Here is a 13,514-nt window from a genome sequence, read left to right as displayed (position 1 = left end):
TAGGCTATGCATAGTATACAGTCAACCAAATTAAGTGACTGCAAAATAAAATAGTCTAAAAAACAAACCAAGTGGGAGTGTCCTCCTCTTTAATTGCTATTCAGGTAAGTATTCCTATCAGGAGGCGTATCTGTAGATAATATCTGCAAACTACCTTATAAACTGAAATAAGTTATATTATTTTAACCATGGGCATTTTAGAAAAAGAAAGAGAAAGTACTCTTGCTTATCTACTGCTAACGGAATTCAGAAAAGGTTTATACATTAAATGATCCCACATCAAACTGTTTACATTAAACCTTAATGAAATTATTCCACATGCAGTGAAGCTACTCAAATCAAAAATATATGCAAAAAATGTCAAAAGTGCCACTAGACATAAGCAACATGAGAAAACAATAAAAAGAAAAACATACAAAAAGAAATAGAAATTTTAAATAACATAATTTTTTCCTTCAGGAAGAACCAAATTCTTAATTTTTAAAGTGTATGCCCTAGCTCTCAAAAGCAAGCGATGTTAGACAGCTTGAAATGAAATACAATTCTAAAAGGAACAATATTTTTAGGCTACATCTAGGCTAAAATGGATATAACAAGAGATTAAATGACTTTGGTAAAAAGAAATTGGACAACAGGACTATGTGTCTTTTTTAATAGTACCTGCTCACTCCCTGCTCTGAACCCATCTTAATTCAATGGTCAAGTCCAGCAAAAGAGAAACAAGCCCTACATAGGCTGCTAAAAATTCTAGAGAGGTTGAAGAGATGGCTACAAAACTACAGTTTTCAAGTAGCCCTTGCTGAAACCTACAAATAAATGAGAATGAAGATAATCTATAATACTTTGGAAGGAATGTATTAGGGAATGTCTAGTTTCTAAAGATTGGGTGCAAAAACAAGGGCTACAGAGAAGCAAGAGAGAGGAGTTTTGCCTCCCTACATTTCTTTTCTTTCCATCTTCTGTCCTGAAAACAATTCTGCACCTCACCTCTTTTGCAGTTTTCATCTATATTACTTAGTCCATTAGTCCGTTCACATTGCCATTTTAATAATCTCCTAATATTTATCATTGCTGATAATTTTTCATCCAAGTAACTCCCATTTGGAGTTAAAAACAAAGTAATTGATTCATCATGTACCCTACTGATTTCCTTATGCTGTCTTTGGCTCTCTTACCTCTAAAAACTGCCTCCAACTGCAAGACTAGTATTGCAGGATTTCAAGGGGTGCACATTAAGTGGTCAAGATTTGAAAAACATATCATAATTAAGAACTATTTTTATGATCTATGCATGTGAATGCATCTACAGATTGAAATCAAGCCTTAACTTTAACACTTTGTGATGCTGACTAAATTGTTTCGATTGGTTAATCAATCAACAAACATTTGCTACACACTGTAATGGTATTAGTACCATATAACAATAATCAGTACACAAAATTAAACAAGACAAGATATATACCTGAATTCTCTACAGAGAAGAGGATAAATAAGGCGTTTAAAGGAATCATTCAGTGAATTACGTAAGATCTTCATTAATTCTGGCCTTGCAAAGCTACGTGGTCTCCACCTGCAAAACAGAAAAGCCCACACTGAAACTGATGCAACAAATAAGGCCATAAAAAGGCTCCCAAAAAGAAGGGAGGTGGAATACAGAAGGGGGAACAACCTTTATTGAAGTCAAAGTAACATAATCTACGAGGAAAGGCTGTGGTATCTGAAAATTATTACTATGACATCTGGAGTTTTTATTTTAAAAATCCTAGTAACTATCTATGGTCAGATATAAAACAAGGAAAAAATTTCCTCTTCAGTAAAGGGTCTCCAAAGCATTATTAATAATGGCCAAAATCTTAAGATACAAGAAAGTCACCAAAATATTATTACACCACTGCTACAGACTGAATTGTGTCCCTCCCCAAATCCATATCTTGAAGATGGGGCCTTTGGGGAATAATCAGGTTTAGATGAAGTCATAAGGGTGGGGCTCTCATGATGGAATTAGTGCCCTGATAAGAAGAGATAACAGAGAGCTTGCTCTTTCTCTCTCTTTCTCAACCACGTGAGGACACAGGAAGAATGCAGCTGTCTACAAGCCAGGAGGGCAGCCCTCCCCAGAAAATGAATCTGCTGGCATTTTGATCTTGGACTTCTCAGCCTCCAGAACTATGAGAAAATAAATTTCTCTTGTTGAAGCCGCATAGTCTGTGGTATTTTGTTATGTTAGTCCAAGTTAAGACAGCCACTGTATCCTTTTTTTCCCCCTTTCTTTATCTCTTTCTGAGAGTTAAAGTAGACTGAGCAAAGCAGAAACTCTGTTTCAACCCTTGCCTCTTGCCATTTCTGAGAACTTACCCTATTGCTCAGGCCACAATGCTCTACCAGGCAGCATCTGCATATGTAATGAGGAGTATAAATGCCACAGAACCAATTGTTAATGAACACTGGAGAAAGAATAGAAGAGAAAAGCACAAGCTAAAAGGACAAATGTAGCCTCACTGAAACTGTCCCTATAAACCTTATAAAATTAATCAGGAACGAAGGGAGGGCTAGAAATGAAAATAAACCAAGCTGGCAGCACATTCAGCATTAATCATGAGGTCAGCTCACTCTCTGACCTGCTTCCTCATAGTTATTTGGTGCCTACTGTCCTAGAATCACATAGACCCTGTTACTGGATTATAGCTCCCCTTAACTGCTCTATAGGTAACAACCTGAACATTATGAAATGTTAAGTTTTCCATTTGAATACTCTTTCAGGTCCTGTGTACCAACGAAACTACTGACATCAGCTAGTATGAAAAACCCCGACCAAGAAGCTGACTCACCAAAGAGTAGTTTCCATATCCTGATGATTTTATCCCCCTTACCCCAACCAATCAACAACCACAAATTTCCAGCTCCTTTCCCTCCATGATCCCCTTAAAAATCCTAGCCCAGGCTGGGCACAGTAACTCACATCTGTAATCCCAGAATATGGCCTTCCAGAGGCCAAAGTGGGAGGATCACTTGGAGTTCAAGACCAGTCTGAGCAACATAGCCAGACCCTGGCTCTACAAAAAATAAAAATTTAGCTGGATGTGGTGGTGTGTGTCTGTAGTCCCAGCTACTTAGAAGGCTGAAGCAGGAGGATCGCTTGAGCCTAGGAGGTTGAGGCTGTAGTAAGCCATGACTGCATCACTGCACTACAGCTAAGCAAGAGACCCTTTCTTAAAAACGAAAACAAAACAAACAAAAAAAACCCTAGCCCAGAACTTTTTGGGGAAATGGATTTCAAGGCCTCCTCCCATCTCCTCACTCAGTGCCCTGCAATCATTAAACCCTTTTTTTTTTTTGAGATGGAGTCCTGCTCTGTCGCCCACGCTGGAGTGCAGTGGCGCGATCCCGGCTCACTGCAACCTCCACCTCCCGGGTTCACGCCATTCTCCTGCCTCAGCCTCCTGAGTAGCTGGGACTACAGGCGCCTGCCACCATACCTGGCTAATTTTTTGTTGTTGTATTTTTAGTAGAGATGGGGTTTCACCATATTAGCCAGGATGGTCTCGATCTCCTGACCTCGGGATCCGCCCATGTCAGCCTCCCAAAGTGCTGGGATTGCAGGCATGAGCTACCTCGCCAGGCCCATTAAACTCTTTTCTCTGCTACAAACCCTGCTGTCTTGGTGTATTAGTCTGTTACTGCACAGTGGGGATATAAACCTGCTGGTCCTATGATACTATCCATTCTGTGTTTTCATCCATCTACAGCATCTCTGCCCTTGCCCTCTTGAATGAAAACCATTAACAAAATATTAATTAATATTACCGTAAGGGTACTCTCATCCCCTTTACTTATCTTAGGCTAGGAAATGAACTACATTTCACTGAACAAACATTTAAGCACTTACAACGTTTTATTCCAAAGATTACATAATAGCAACTAACTGAATCTCTTCCATAGAAAGTGTCATATAGTTTTTAAATTTTAGTGGAAGTGCTTTTAGGCAGGATATACATCCTTCCTTCCACCTAAATCCCTGCTGCTCCCTACTGTAACATTTGCCTGAAGGAATTAGGGATACAGAGGAGTAGCATTTCTGTACTCAATTGAAAAAAGGCATGAATTCAACAAACACACCTTTTTTCAACAAATATCTAAACAAATGTATGGCACAATAAATGTAAAAATAGAAATAAATGTTAAAGATATGAAGAGCTGAAAAGCAGAAGTGACAGCAAACAGCAGTATAATATACTAGTTAAAAGTATGATCTGTTCTGCCCTATGCTCTATTATTATTATTATTTTTTTTTTTTGAGACAGTCTCATCTCATTCTGTCACCCAGGCTGGAGTGCAGAGGCACCATCTTGGCTCACTGCAACCTCCACCTCCCAGGTTCAAGCCATTCTCCTGCCTCAGCCTCCCGAGTAGCTGGGACTACAGCTAATTTTTGTATTTTTAGTAGAGACAGGGTTTCACCATTTTGTCCAGGCCAGTCTCGAACTGCTGACCTCAAGTGATCTACCTGCTTTGGCCTCCCAAAGTGCTGGCATTATAGGCGTGACCCACCATGTCTGGCCATGCTCTACGTTCATGGTGGATTTACTTACGTATATCTGTGCTACTATTTCTTCATCAGTAAAATGGGAGTAATAATAGTCTACTTCATTGAATTGTTGTGAGTTAACATAAGCAAGGGACTTATAATGGTGCCTGATACATTCTATGTAAGTTTTTGCTGCTGCTGCTGTTATTATTATTGATTTGGGGAATCCAATGTCAAGAAAGACTTCCCAAAAGAAACATCTGAGATGGGTTTTTTTAATGAATTGTAGTTTACCAAGCAAGACAAAAGAATAAGGGCATTCTGGGAAGAAATCATAGCATATGTAAAAGCTCAGAGGCATGAAAAAGCACGGTAAACTGAAGTAACTATAAGGTTAGCGCTTCTCTAGGAAATAAAGTGGCAAGATCAACAGGAGGAAAGATGAAGGTAGAAAATGTGGCAGTGGCTGGATCATAAAGGGTCTTATACACAAAGCTATGGAACTTGACCAGGTAGGACAGAGAACATAGTCCTGAATCATAGAACAATATGCTAGACAGATAGTCCTTAGAGGTAGGAAGACCCTAATGGAGTGATTTTTTGTTTTAATGTATGTATCTGATTTGTCTCCTAAGGTGATTCCCTTTAAGCCACTGCTTGCAGGAAAAAGCTAGAAATCTTAAATATCACCTACCCATACCCTCTCAAATCCCCAGTAGTCTTCTTCAAGTCTCAAGATCCTCCCTTGGCTTGGACTGCTCTCTTCCCCTTCCTGGAACAGAGAGCTATGGGTCTATTTAATACTTGAGGATGCCTCAATTATACCCATTCAGTTGAACTTTAGACCACCAGATCCAGCCCTGAAAGAGAACAGCTATATTCATTTCCTACATTATAGAAACTCCTTTTTGCTCCTTACACCAAAACAATTCCTGCTCTTCATCAGCTTCCTGGGATTTATTGAAGGAACTTAGCATACTAAGGGACCTGAAATAGTATAGTAAATTCACAACCCTGTTACTTAAATCTTTAAACTTAAAGAAAATATGACGGGTTTGCCCTACAGGAAGTCGTCTCAAAACTTGATTCTTCCTCTAATTCAACAGTTAAATACATCTGAATAAAACTAAGGAGGACTCACTTAAACCAAATATACATTGCAAAACACACGCTATGTATGTTGCATACAATGAAGCACAAAACTGAGGGGAGGGACCACAAACTCCTCCAAAGAAATATTCTCCACTTTGGCAAAGAAATATGCTCTCCCAACTTCATATATGTAAGATAGAGACAGGCTCTCTCCACTGGGCTTTCTTTTTTCCACATTTAAAAGAGAGACAGTTTCCCTTAAATCTACTACATGAAAAACAGCAGCACAATTTTAGGGAGAATGAAAATTAACTTAACAAGTCAAAGACAAAAATCTGCAAACTCAAAAGACAAGTTCTGAAGCCAGGTGTGGTGGTGCATGCCTGCAGTCCCAGCTAATCTGAAGGCTGAGGCAGACAGATTGCTTAAACCCAGGAGTTTGAGACCAGCCTGAGCAACATAGTGAGATAAGGTCTCTAAAAAGAAGTTTTCTTAACTTTTTAAAAAAAATTTCCTTAGATATGTTTTTATTCAAAGAGCAAATGCAGGAACTTAAATTACTGAGGTTCTCACAAACACAGCAAGTATTTCAGCACCTAAAAAGCTTAGAAATCCTCTTCATACTTATCTTGTACTAGTAACATACAATTCCAAATGAGGAATTGTTCAGTTGCTGAATTTGGACCTAAATATTAGTTTTAATACTAATACATTAGCATTAAATTCTTCCTTGTTATGCTAATTAACTTATGTAATGACAAGATTGCCATTTAAATCATTATTTGCCCTATTACATAGTTCTTAATATATTTATAGTGTGATAGTAACTATATCATCTACCTTACTGTTCAAGCCATACAATTTTTTTTTTTTTTTTTTTTTTGAGATGGAGTTTCACTCTTGTCGCCCAGGCTGGAGTGCAATGGCGCAATCTCGGTTCACTGCAACCTCCACCTCCCTGGTTCAAGCAATTCTCTTGCCTCAGCCTCCCAAATAGCTGGGGTTACACGCATGTACCACCATGCCTGGTTAATTTTTGTATTTTGTGTAGAGACAGGGTTTCACACCATGTTGGTCAGGTTGGTCTCGAAGTCTTGAACTCCTGAGCTCAGGTGATCCTCTCACCTCGGTCTCCCAAAGTGCTGGGATTACAGGCGTGAGCCACCATGCCCAGCTGCCACACAAATTTTATGCTTCACTTCACCTGTCCCTAACCAATCCACCCACCATTTAATCAGATACCTTGCCCTGCCCCTGTCTACCTCCTAAATATTGCCCAAATCTATCTACTTATTCCCTATTGCTACCACCCTAGTCTAAGCTACCATAATCTCTTGTCCCATATCTACTCTTGATTCCTTCCAAATAATTATCTACACTGTGGCCTGAGTGATCGTAAAATGCAATCTGATCATCACATTCCTGTATTTAAAATCTTTATTGGCTTCCCACCATCCTTAAAAGAAAAAAATCTTTAGCATACCTGAAAGCTATGTATGATCTAACCTGTGTCAACATCTCAATCTTCATTCCATGTCACTTCTCTCCTCCTTCTATCTCTCCAACCTACCTGGCTGTCAAGTCCACACTACTCAGGGCTCTATTACAAGCACTTTTCTTCTTCTTCTTACTGCACTTTTCCTTCATAATCTCAACATACTCTTAATGATTTTCTCAGTGTTGTTCTCATTAAACTACATTGTCATCATGGACAAGAAGTATATCTGTCTAATTTACAGGTGAATCTCCAAAATCTAGCACATAACCTGAATGGATGAGTATGTACAGAAGAGGGTGGAAGAAATAGGGAAGAGAGTAAAAAAAGGAACAAGAAGATTCATCAAGTAAGCATTTCTAGTCATTCACATGTGTTTAAAGGAAAAAAAAAAAAGTTCTTTTGAGAATAATTCTTTAGGTCCTAGAAAAGTGTTTCAGCTCTTGGAATTATCTAAATGAAGAAAAAGTTTCAGGCCGGGCATGGTGGCTCATGCCTGTACTCCCAGTACTCTGAGAGGCAGAAGTTGGTGGATCACTTGAGCTCAGGAGTTTGAGACCAGCCTGGGAAATACGGCAAAACCCCTGTCTCTACAAAAAAGAAAAATTTAGCTGGGTGTGGTGGTGCGCACCTGTAGTACCAGCTACTCAGGAGGCTCAGTTGAGAAGACAGCTTGAAACTGGGAAGTCGAGGCTGCAGTGAGCCAAGATCATGCCACTGCACTCCAGCATGAGGGACAGAGTGACACCTTGTCTCAAAAAAGAAAAAAAAAAGAAAAAGAAAAACTTCCAAACCTGATTGAAAATTATATTACTATGCCATAATGATGTAACATGTTACATTGTGGGCTAAATAATATTAGAAATTTTTCAATTGGAGAACTAAATAAAATATAAATAAGCCATGGAAAAATAAATCACTGTAAAAAAATTCCTTGACATTTATTTAGTCTAAAGATAATAAATAGGTTAAAAGCATATTTTTTCTTTAACTATTGAGGACTGACTCTGATACTGAGTATTATGAATATTTACAGAAAAATAAGCCAGAAATTGTCTTCAACTTACTGTGATTTACTAAAACATTTCTAAAAAGAATTAGCACAGTAATCCCACTACTTTGTAATAACAGATACCATCAAAGGCCTGTTCTTCACCAGACATTGTGCTACACAGTTACGTAGATTATCATTTAATTCTCTCAAATCTACAAGTAAAGTATTACCATTTTAAGGATAGACAAAACTGAGAAAGAAATTAAGTAACATGCCCATAGGTACAGAGGTAGAAAGTAATATAACTGGAATTCAAACTCAAATATATCTACTTCTTAGGAGTTTCCTCTATGAAACTATCTTAGAGTTTTGTCATATCTTAAAATTATCTAATTTCCTAATTTTTTAAATCCAGCATTTCTTTTAGGCATACATTTCCTCTTTCCTTTCATTGGAATTTATTTGCTTATTTATAAAGGAAATAAGCATTCATAAAAAATGACAATTAGCCAGGCATGGTGGGTCATGCCTGTCACGCCAGCATTTTGGGAGGCTCAGATAGAAGGACCGCTTGAGCCCAGGAGTTCAAGACCAGCCTGGGCAACATGGCAAGACCTCATCTCTTAAAAAAAAAAAAAGTTTAGCCAGTGGTGCGCACCTATGGTCCCAGCTACACAGGAGACTAAAGTGGGAGAATCACTGGAGTCTGGGAGACTGAGGCTGTAGTGAGCTATGATAGCACCTGTGTGCTGCAGCCTAGGCAACAGAGTGAGACCCTGTCTCTCAAAAAAAGAAAAATAAAAAGAAAAAAGAAAAGACAACTATATAGAAAAATATATACAGTAATATAAAGACATGTATTTGCCACTAGTGAAATCATACTATAAATAAATGCTAATTGTAAATTGTCTTTTTAACTTAGTAAGACATGTTCATACTTCAACTTCAGCTCTATTTCCACTTTTTCAAAACGGCTGCACAGAATTCCACCATATGGATATAACATAATTGGCTTAAGCAATTTACCTACTGATTAACATTTAGACTGTTGTTTTACTTAATGGTTGCATAGTTAGTAGTATTTGGTTGTTAAGCAAGTTGATCCTTCATAGCTTTTAATGAATTAACAAAACAGTTATGTTGAATGAGATAACTGATTTCCAAAATCCACGATACTTATTTTCAAAGAACAAGTCATCTAACTTTTTAAGTATCATTTCTAGCAATCTCTTTATCCTAAAGTTACACAGAGCTAGCTGGTGATGAACTTTATCAAAATTTACATCTCCTAGCTGCTAGGAAGCCACTTTACTTACCTCTTTGTATCAGTTTTCTCACTGGCTAAATGGTGGCTACAAAATCTGCTCTACCAACTAAATAGATTTTTGTGAGGATCAATTACACTCTGAAAAATTAAAACTAAAAGTAAAAAGTATTATACAAACATGTTGCTATTTTAAAAGACTCCCTTAACAAATAAAATGGGTAATAAAAAATTACGTAAGCTTAGACATTTCCTTAAAATATCTAATAAATTTAATGTTTCTTTCAATCATCCTTAACACGCAACATTTATCCCCACATACAGAATGCTTATTTATATTGTAATATCCAATAAGTTAATTTTTGTTTCCATCATCCTTAAAGAGCTAAACACTTCAGATACGATACACAGAGTATATTTTTGTTAGTTTATTTTTGCAAGGGAAAAGATAATCTTACAAAAGTTTCAAATAGTACAGAAAAGTAACGAAGTAAAAAAGTTCTTCTCCACAGAGATAATCACTATCAAAAATTCCTCACACACCCTCCTGGATATTCTCTATTTAAACATGCAGACACACATACTTATTTTATTACTATTTTTTAATGCAAAAGGGACACTATATACCTTGTCTGTCATTGGTGGGTTTTTTGTTTGTTTGTTTGTTTGTTTTCTTGAGATGGAGTCTTGCTCTGTCACCCAGGCTGGAGTGCAGTGGAGCGATCTCGGCTCACTGCAACCTCAGCCTCCTGGGTTCAAGCAATTCTCTGCCTCAGCCTCCTAAGTAGCTGGGATTACAGGCGTGCACCACCACACCCAGCTAGTTTTTTGTTTTTGTATTTTTAGTAGAGACAGGGTTTCACCATCTTGGCCAGGCTGATATTGAACTCCTGACCTCGTGATCCACTCCCCTCAGCCTCCAAAAGTGCTGGGATTACAAGCGTGAGCCACCGCGCCCGGCCTGTCACTGGCTTTTTAAAAATGTTCACGTAATAGACATCTTTACATGTCAGTACATATAGATATCAGTATCATATTTTAGAAAAGAAAGAAAGAAAATTCTGTAAATATCTGTAAACAGACCTGTTTTGGATGCACCACCTACAGAATTCATCCTTCACTCCATCAGAAATATTGACCTTAACCGTCAGTACCTTCAAATTTTCTCCACGGTTAATTGCCAGAATCTGAGTGCAAACATAAGGCAAAGACTAATAATCCACAAAATATATGAAACAAATCAGGCAACTATGTAGCTGACAGCTATATGAATTTTTTACTCGTTTATTTACCAAGAATACATTTTAAGATAATGATTTACTTACACTTTTTTCAAGTAACATACCCCCCACATAAGGAAAACCCTAACATGCTCTTAGAAAATAAAATGCAGATACAAAGCCTATCTATCACATTTACAAGAAGAGACTTTGATGATCTAAAAATCTCATTTCAGATTCTACTAATTGAAAATTTTTGATCATCTGGAGTTGGAAGGGTATATTTTTTATAATTTGAAAAGATAACCGGTGTTAAGAGAAATACAAACATGTAAAATCCTAGGTGCAATATTTAGTAGCTACAAATTAGTAGTTACCATCCATTGAGCACTACTAATTGTAGAGCCTATCTAAGCACCTTAAATATATTATCTCGAGTAATCCTTACAGTCACCAGTAATGTGTGTATTATCTTCACTTTATATAATAATTTTTCTGAAACTAACTTGTTCCAAATCACAAAGCTAGCAAGTAGCAAAAAAAGAATTTAAACTCAGATCAATCTGTCCATGCTCTTAATTAAAATATTAAAAGAACGACTGTCTTAAAACACATTAAAAACACTCCTTAAAGTACAAACAAAACCAAAACAAGCAGAAGAAAATAATAAATAATAGCGTAAAAATAAAATAGAGAATAGAAAAGCAATAAATATCAACAAAACCGTAAGTTGGTTCTTTGAAGATATCAACAAAATTAACAGACCTTTCGCTAGACTAATCAAGGAAAACAACAGGAAACACTCAAATACCAAAATTGGGAACAAAAGAGAGGCCACTACTAAGGACCTTATAGAAATAAAAAAGATTATAAGAGATACCATGAGCAACTGTATGACAAATTAGACAACTAAGATAAAATGGACAAATTCATAAAAGATACAAACTACCAAAAACAAACCAAAAAGAAACAGCAAATCTGAACAGACCTATAAAAAGTATGGACACTGAATTAGTAATGTGAAAATTTCCCACAAATAAATGTCCAGGCCCAGATGGCACCACCATTGAATTCTACCAAACATTTTAAAAAGAATCAATATCCATTCTTCAAAAACTTTCCAAAAGATATTAGAGAAGGAAAAACTTCACAAATACTTCTATGGGGCCAGTATTACTCTGATACAAAAACCAGACAAGACTTCACAAGAAAACTACAAACCAATATCTCTTATGAATATAGATGTAAAAATCCTCAATAAAGTACTAGCAAATCACATCCAGAAGTACATAAGAAGGATTATACACCAAGATCAACTAGAATCTATTTCAGGAATGCCCGGCTGATTTAACATCTAAAAAATCAATTAACCTAACACATTATATCAATAGAATAAATAACAAAAATCCTATGATCATCTCAATAGATGCGGAAAAACATCTGACAAAATCAGGTAGCCCTTCATGATAAAAAACACTCAAAAAACTTGGAAATATAAGGAAAGTTCTTTAATATGAGAAAGGGCATGTGAACAGAAATCTCACAGCTAACATCATATTTACTGGTCAAAGACCAGGAACAAGACAAGTGTGTCCACTCTCACAACATTGTACTGAAGGTTCTAGCCAGGGAAAAGAAGGGAGGCCATCTATATTGGAAAGGAAGATGTAAAACTTTCTCTATTTGCAGCTAACATGATCTTACATATAGAAAATTCTAAGCAATCCACTACAAAACTATTAGAACTAATAAAGAGTTCAGCAAAGTTGCAGAACACAAGCTCAACATATAAAATTAATTTCTACATACTAGCAATAAACATTCTGAAAATAATTTTTTTAAAATTCCATTTATGATACCACCAAAAGGAATAAAATACTTAGGAATAAATTTAACAAAAAAAGTTCAAAAGTTACACGGTTGACCTTTGAACAACACAGGTTTGAACTGCATGTGTTGACTTACACGCGGATTTTTTCCAACCAAACAGGGATTGAAAATACAGTAATTGCAGGATCTGAAACTCACGTATAAGGAGAGCTGATTTTTCATATACATGGGTTCTGCAGGGCCAACTCTGGGACTTGCATATAATAGATTTGGGTATATGCAGGGATCCTGGAATCAATCTCCTGTATATACCAAGGAACAACTGTACTATGAAAACTACAAAACATTGTTGAAAGAAATTAAAGAAGATCTAAATAAATAGACATCCCATGTTCATGGATCAGAAGGCCTAATATTGCTAAGATGGCAACACTCCCCAAGTTGATTTACAAATTCAGTGAAATCCCTATCAAATCCCAATTGGCATCTTTTGCGGAAATTGGTGAACTAATTTTAAAACACATATAGTAATTCAAAGTACTGAGAATAGCCAAGTCAATTTTTAAAAATAAAAATAAACTTGGAAGATTCCCACTTCCCAATTTCAAAACTTACTACAAAGCCACAGTAATCAAGACAGTGGGGACTGGCATAAGGATAGACATACAATGGAATAGAATTGGAGTCCAGAAATAAACTTATACATATAGTGTCAACTGATTTTCAACAAGGGTACCAAGACAATTCAATGAAGAAAACCCAATCTTTTCAATAAATCTTGAATAACTAGAACTAACCACATGCAAAAGAACAAAAGTAGACGGACCCCTACTTCATGCTATACATAAAAATTAACTCAAAATTGATCTTAGACCTTAATACAAGAACTAAAACTATAAAATTTCCATTAAAAAAGGAGAAAATTTTTATGACCTCAAGTCATAAAGCCTTCTTAGATATAACACCAAAAGTGTAATCATAACAAAAAACTAGATTGAACTTCAACAAATTTTAGTTTTTGTGCCTCGAAAAATAGTATCAAGAAAGTGAAAAGAAAATGCACAGTATGGGATAAAAATTTTTGCAAATCATAT

General features: G+C 36.5%; 1 protein-coding gene across 1 annotated transcript in view; it reads right to left on the bottom strand.

The window, feature by feature from the left end:
• The window catches only part of SRBD1 (S1 RNA binding domain 1), a 231,114-nt gene that overhangs the window by 172,202 nt on the left and 45,398 nt on the right, over positions 1 to 13,514 (bottom strand). The window contains 2 exon segments of the mRNA NM_001133776.1: positions 1,463 to 1,570; positions 10,454 to 10,557. Coding sequence (NP_001127248.1) covers positions 1,463 to 1,570; positions 10,454 to 10,557 — 212 coding nt within the window.

The sequence above is a fragment of the Pongo abelii genome, chromosome 12 (genome assembly GCF_028885655.2).
Source record: "Pongo abelii isolate AG06213 chromosome 12, NHGRI_mPonAbe1-v2.0_pri, whole genome shotgun sequence".
Taxonomy (NCBI): domain Eukaryota; kingdom Metazoa; phylum Chordata; class Mammalia; order Primates; family Hominidae; genus Pongo; species Pongo abelii.
Note: the sequence above shows the minus strand (reverse complement) of the source record. Positions and strands in the feature narration are given on the sequence as shown.